Source organism: Gavialis gangeticus, unplaced genomic scaffold (assembly GCF_001723915.1).
Source record: "Gavialis gangeticus isolate Ggan-Ray unplaced genomic scaffold, GavGan_comp1, whole genome shotgun sequence".
NCBI classification, from domain to species: Eukaryota; Metazoa; Chordata; order Crocodylia; family Gavialidae; genus Gavialis; species Gavialis gangeticus.
In genome coordinates, this window is record NW_017729023.1 from 6246489 (window position 1) to 6253826 (window position 7338).

The 7338-nt window shown below is 42.0% G+C and overlaps 1 protein-coding gene across 3 annotated transcripts in view; it reads right to left on the reverse strand.

Annotated features, from left to right (window-relative positions):
* Positions 1-7338, reverse strand: part of SLC4A4 (solute carrier family 4 member 4) — a 363621-nt gene that overhangs the window by 49623 nt on the left and 306660 nt on the right. For all 3 annotated transcript variants that reach the window (XM_019516767.1, XM_019516766.1, XM_019516765.1), the window contains exon 14: positions 3413-3483. In XM_019516767.1, coding sequence (XP_019372312.1) covers positions 3413-3483 — 71 coding nt within the window. The remainder of the gene's footprint in view (positions 1-3412; positions 3484-7338) is intronic.

The following is a 7338-nucleotide window of genomic DNA, read 5'->3' on the forward strand; positions in this document are numbered from 1 at the left end:
AAAAAAGACACTGTCCTCATCTGACAAGGTGTTATTACCAAATTTGCTTTCTCAGCATTTTTTCTCTCTATGGCAGCAAGAAGCAGAATTTGTCACCCATCAGCTGGATTTCTCCAGATCTGTTCTGATTACTAACTTTAGGGTAGATAGTCAGTAGGTACACACTTTTAACCCAGGGAGTTACCTAAATAACTGAGGCTCTGTGTTTACCTCCCTCTGCACCACTTTTGAATGGATATTCAACAACAGATAAATAACTAGGTTCATGGACTTGCTTAGCTGCATAAATGAACACTGTACAGCGCTCACTGAACAGTTAAAGGATTTGGGTTATCAAAGACCTGACAGAAACCAAATGGATATCCCCCTAGAGCTTTATCTCATTAACACTGCATCAGAATAAGGCAAAAGACTGTCTGCAGAAGCATTTGCTATTACTTAAATCATTTGTCTGGCTGCCACTTCGAAACAAGTATACAAAAGGGCTCCTGTTTTTCAAAGAAGAAGAGCCAGTGCATGGATTTAAAATAGGCAGTTTTTCTAACCATTTGCACTGGCCTTTGCCCCCAAATCAGGATGCATTGTTGAGAGGCTCTCTTTTCCAGTTTTGAGATTGAGGTTAGGCAGGCTGTGAAGCACCAGAAACACAGCACCTAGACCACAGGATGTTTTCCCACCATGGCTGGATTTCAGCAGAAACACCTCAGCAAGAGCTCACCACAAGTGGATTGATGAGACATGTCATTTCCTATGTAGTGGGATGTCAGCTATGAGCAGCACCTGAACAGTAGTATTTCACTTCGTCACAGTACATACTAATACTCAGCACATTTGGAGTCCCTAGGCAACTCTCTAGCAGAATCTATCATAGAACTGTCCTTATCATTGTTAAGGGCATCTTTGTATGCCCCTAACAATTTGTTTTGCCCTTAATCCTATAAAGGTATCTTGACGTCTTAGGAAATATTGTGAAAAGCAGGCCCTTGGGCCAGCTTCCTGTCAGAAGGCCACTGACCTACACTGTCACATGCAAGAGAACCCTGGGTCCTGCATCTCGCTCCCCAGACTGTTAATCCCCAAATGAATTAAACTCAGTTGCTGAGGAGCCACAAGCTTTGTCCATCATGCCAATATGACAAGCAAGCTGTGACCATGTTAGCTCAGGCACTGGAGTCTGCCTGGTGCAAAGGCATACTGTGCAGAGCCAGCTCTGCACATCTTGGCTCCAGACCCAGAAGCAGTATAACTGCATTATCACACTGTTGCCTTCTCAGCAGACCTCATTAGGATGGGCACAAAACTGACATGGCTTCTGGTTCTGGAGCTCAATCAGGTATCTCTGCATACACTTGCACCCAAGGTCATATCCACACTGACTGCCTACCAGCAAAGCAACAAAACCAAAGATCAATAAACGAAGTACTAGATAGTATGGGACAGTGTATAGGGGAATTGGATGAGATCCCAGACATGTAGTCTCTCTTCCATGAGACCAGCCATGAGACTTCGCCTCCCAACCTCTATATGCCTTGGGTATCAAGCTTTTTAGAGCTACTTTTTCTTTCTCTCTCTTACTCTGCATATGTGCAGTGTTCACTTCAGCAGAGACTATCTCAGTTGGGAGTTCTCCCTGCTACTGAAACACAAACAGTAATAATAATGAAAGCTCAGCTGGCAGCTCAGCTTCCCCATGTAACATTTCCTGTTTTAAACCACAAAGCATTTTCTATTCAGGAACAGAGATTTGAAACCATAAGGTTCCATTTCTTTTCCTTTTCAGTTTTTAAAGGAATATCAAACTGAAAAGGGTCTCTTCAGTCAGCCCCCTTCATTCATATGCAATAGTTTACACAATAAATCTTCTAAATCCAGACACACACACGCACACTGCCAATCTGACCTAGGAGAAAAATTCCTTCCTAGCCCCCAGTTTAACAATTTGTATGACTGAGCAGAACAGCAAGACTCTCTGAGCCAGAACCTTCCAGGTTTTTGTCCCTCTTCCAAAAGTTTGCTCCCCTGTGTAAATCTTGCAAGCTCACTGCTAACTATAGCTAATTAACACAAAAATGGGGGGAAAGGAGCTTGTAAAGGCAGAATTAGCACAGGGTCCCCATTAATATCTTTGCCACACTGACCCCATCTGATCTGTGCAGGAAGATTCCCTCCAAACCTTGAGATGACTCACTGACTTTCTGGGGAAAAAGGTCAATCTGCACAGATTAGCCTGCAAGAATGGGGCCCGCTTTCAGGAAGCCGTGAGCGGTTTTCCATCACAGGGATAAGCAACACCATTACACTTCTCATTGGGCAACAGGTGATTCTGTGAGGATTTGAATGTGACCACATCTGTTATTTAACTGGTGCTCTAACACAAGAGAGAGACATGAGGCACTTAAGAGACAGAAAAGATAACTTGATCCTTGTCCTCCATGTGCGTTTTAAGATGGACAATTAAAATACATCAAACTTGAAATCCTGCAGTCAAAATTATTTAAGTCTGTACATATCTTGTGAGTTGTAATAAAGGATAACATTTATAGTGCTGCAAATGACTCTAAAGCACTATAGAACAAGAACAGACCGAGGTACCACAGTGTCCGTAGCACAGTGCTATAGTGCTACAAACCAGCTAGAACTGTAACAAGGATAGCTTTGAAGCACTTCACAGGTGACACTTTGGCTGGCAGGCAATTGAGGTATATACTACTGAAGCACTACAAATTAAAAACACTTTAAAAAGACAGAATTTTAAATGCTCTATATATTCTTCTGTCCATACCCAGAGGTTCAGATTTTGGGGGTATGCAGAACTGCAGTACATTTAATGCAACAGTGAAAATGAGCTAATGGCTGGTGGCTAAATGCTACTAAAAGAAATGAACTTCTCTGTATGCAAATTACTACACAGGTTTGCAAATGCCAATAAGGGTCTCTATTATTCAGAGGTACATTTAAATTAAAAACCAGTTGTAAATGGCTGGATCTACATTGTCACAGTTATGAAAGTCTGAGATAGGAAGTTGCACTGAAGTTCAACCTTGCAAACTTTATCCATGTTAATATACTGGGAAGTCATGATCACAAACAGCAAGTTATTGAAGGTCACCAATTTCCAAAGCAAAACTGAGAAAAACACTAAACAGGGTGATAGTAAATAGTATTTTCCCTACTAGAATTTGGGACAGGTGGCTTATATAAAAAAATAAGGAGTGCTGATTTCCTTTCTCCCATTTTAAATGGGACTAGGATATTACTTAAAAGTGTCTCCTTTATTTGTTATTAACTTTTAATCCTTCCCTCACTTTTTTTTGAGATGGCAAGCAGTGGGGGGATGCCCATCTGTTTCAACCACAGGAATTGAGCAGTATTGAAAATGGCATTCCCAATGCCTACCTTAAGTCTCACTTACCATCTCAGCAGAGGAGCTAGTCAACCAGGTAGCTGTTGGCTCTGTTGTCTCATTAAATAGTGAGCTATTAACTGCAAGAAAGACAAAGAATGATTACTGTGAATGTAGTGCTTGAAGAGCAAAGAATGAGAACAACCTGAAGTTATTAAATCACCTATCACTATATCTCTTTAAAATAGTATCAAGTGCAGACCTCTGTGCTCAAGCTAAAAGCATCTAAAGGAACTCCTGTGAAATAGAGGATCTTAAGTTTATTATTAAATCTGTATTACCTTAAACATATAATCACAATATAATCATGACACATTACTTTGCTACTCACATAACTAGACTGTAGAACTCCCTTGGTTTTTTGCTGTTAATTCAGAAGCAATAAAGTACCCACCTATTCCAAAGCATCCTCAAAAAATCCAAATGCATTTTAGCTAAATATCTAAAAAGATAAATAGGTGAAGGAGCAGTTGATAATACTAGACAGGAGACAGTGAAAGCACCAACTGCTGTTGTGGCACATCCATAATCTTTAAGGTGGATTATGAACTTTATAAGATTATAAACCAGTTGGATTTTTAAGGCTCACTTAGATAGGTAGCCCTTTCCTGACAGTGATATTTTTAAGTCTGTTTCATTTTTCATTTGAGTTTTACAAATACTTTGAAGGATACAAATATTTCAGTTCCATGAAAATACTGGATACAGTAAATCTTGATTCATTACAGAAACTGAAGAGGTATGTTTTTGTTTTAGGGTTGCAACAGCAAGGCAGCCTGTACAATTAATTAAAGGGTTTCCAGTCCCATGTCAAGTGAGTCGTCATCCTTCTTGTGAAAATATCATGAATCTATGCCCAAAGTATTGCTCCAGATATTGAAAATGGGTTCTCATCCTGATCACATTTCATCCCTCTTAAAACGAACAGGTGTAGAAGTATGTTTGAATTCCAAATTTAAAGCTTGATATTTATTAGTTGGGATGAAATCTGATCACAAAAAAATGTACCAAGCCATGAAATGGGAAAGGAAGATGGAGACATGCATAAAAGAAACACTGCCCCTCCATAAGCTAGAGAATTATAAAACAAATTTATTAAAGCAACCACCCCCCCAACTCCCCCCTGCGTCACCACAACCACCAATGCTGGTGCCTTTTATCCCTCATCACTGATTCCTGTCCTCACCATTGCTGCAAGTGACAAATTTGGTGGCAAAAGCAGTGCTAAGGCAGCATAAAGAGCTGGGAAGGCTGGGTCGGGAGCAGGCAAAGATGCAGGATGCACAGAGCAGGACAGTGAAAAGGGTTGTGCCAGAGTGAGCTGCACTGCAGCAGGTGGTGGGGACCTAGGGGCAAACCCTTTAGATTGGCACTGGTGCCCCTGTTACCCACACATACCCACACCTTATACTTCTACTCCACTCCTCCCTACCACCAAGTTACCACTGACATCCAAACTCCACAGGCTGGATGCAATCACTCAGTGGGCTGGATCTGACCTATAGGCCATTGGTTGCCAACCCATCATAAAGCATACGGCAAACATCTCATTCTACCCATTTCAAGATCTGTGTCATGTCCTGTTGCATCCTACATACAGGCACAGCAGCTCAGGCAACAGGTCTTTTGTGCAGAAGAGTTTGTATCCTCTAATCAAGGAAAGCTGAGTCCAACAATTACCACTGTGCTATCATAGCAAGCAGTCAGGATTAGTATTGAAAGAATTGATATCTACAAGTGATAATCTTTTAAGCCTAAAGTCATCTCAGCTGCCAAGCAAACTGTCATGGAACATTGTTTACACCTTATGCTTCAAGCTTGAAGGACCTGTCTATCTACTTGTTTGCTGTGCTCACTGCCCTCATACGAGAAGAATTTATAAAGTCAGCATAATCTAAAACCAATATGTAATATCTCTTTTTTGTTTTTCCCTTTCCTTCTTAAGGAGAGTGTGAGAGGAGGATTTTTCTTCCATTTCCTTCAATGTTATTCATGGGCCTGGAACTAAAATCTCATCCAGCCCCACTTCTTTCTTCCCCGTGCATTTCCAGGAGATGGTTGATCTATGGATTGAGGTGGATGGAGTTCTTAAACAATGAAAATACATTATAAAATGATATATGTTTTTGTAGTTCATGCATGCCAAGAATGTAAGGATGAAGCTCTCAGAGTGAAGTCCTGGTCAGGATCCTTTGACTGGCTGCTTGATGGGTGAGGTTATTGACAAGAGCTGAACATTAGCCTCCACAACTGTGTCTGAGGTCTTGCTCCTGGGAGTGGCTCACAGTTGTTTAAAAACTTCAGATTCCTGCAGGAGACAGGCTGAGTAACACATGCTCTCCCTTGCTCCTGACCTTAGTTGGTCTCCTGGACCAGGTCTGCAGACTGTCCAAGTCTCGGTCTGTACAAGAAGCCTTGGCCCTAGGCTCTTCTCCTGGCCCTGGTCTTGGCTTGTTCCTGGTTTGAGGCTTGGACCCTTGGCAGTGGGACAAACCACTTATGCCCCAGTTTCCTGATGATCCTCATGTATGGAGTCCTGCTAATGATTTCAGAAGCATTAACTGGATTTAATGTATACCCTACTTCCTTGGTCCTCTCAGACAAAACCAATTGTACTTGAACCACAGAAATGTCTCTATCCTCCTGCCTGCGGGTAGCATTCATTTCTATTTTGCCCATGGGGGGGTGACCACATCTCAAGAGGTTCTCTGAGCTGCAGTCACAATTGTCAATGCACCAGTCTGACAAATTGTGAGAAGGATACATGCAGGTTACAAATTACACTTTGACTCTTGCGGGGTCTGCAAAAAAAATGGGCTGCCCATTTTTGTCCTAATAAAACCAGAGGATCCCCCCAGATTATAATTTTCAAATCTTACATTGGGGGTTCTCATCTTTTATTGGGGGCATTAGCCCCCACAAGCTCCCCCGTAATTTGAACCCTGAATACATGCCATCTGCATGGGATGGCATGAGACCACAAGCATTCAAGACAGCCCATGCATGAGCCTTGAACTGCACAGCAAAAGGGAGAAAACATGGAGGAAAGCCTCTCAACAGCATTCACCCCTGTCACTGGACAAATGGGAGTACCTCTGGTAAACAGGATGCACAATTCCTTATCTAGCTTTGAGTTGCATTTAATTTAAATAGGGAAGACAGAGGGGAAATTATCTGGGGCCAAAAAGTGAATCCAGGAGAAAACTATGATGAAGAAAGAATACAAGGGAGAGCAACAGTCCCAGCTGCATATTGGCAGGTAACCCCTTCCCAAATCAGCCAATATACAACTCAGTGGCTCAGAACAGTACAGAACTAGCAAGATCCATGAAATACTCCTCCTGAGCCTTTGGAAGCTGCCATATGAAGAACAGAGGGCAACAACAGGTAATGCAAATACATCACTGATTCGACAACTCTGGCACCAAATCCTAACTGCATCACAAACAGGAATGGCTGTAAAAGTAACCAATCACAGCATAAGCAGAGAAAATTCCCTTAACAGCTGAACAGAGCAGTTACAGAAAAAATAATCAGTAATATATTTGTACATGCTCTGGAAGAAATGGAGGGGCAAGACATGACAATTAAAAGTGCCCAAGCGTCATGTGCATCAGTGTCCCCCATGCTGAAAAATGGCGGCAGGGCACTTTGAACCGAAGCTCATCAAACAAGCTTTAGTTCAAAGTGTCCTGCCACCATTTTTCAGCATGGAGACACTGATACATGTGACACTAGAGTCTGTTGAGGCGAGTTAATTTCCATGCTCCAACATGCCGGCTCCCTGCATGTGTATAGGAGCCCTGTATCCCTATGCCTGAAACTGCTTTACAAACCAGCATTACACCACTACCATCACCAGCAGCTTTAGTACCTCTCCTGGTATGTTTGGTCCCCATAATGTAAGACATTTTCTGCAGTATAAAAAACCCAAA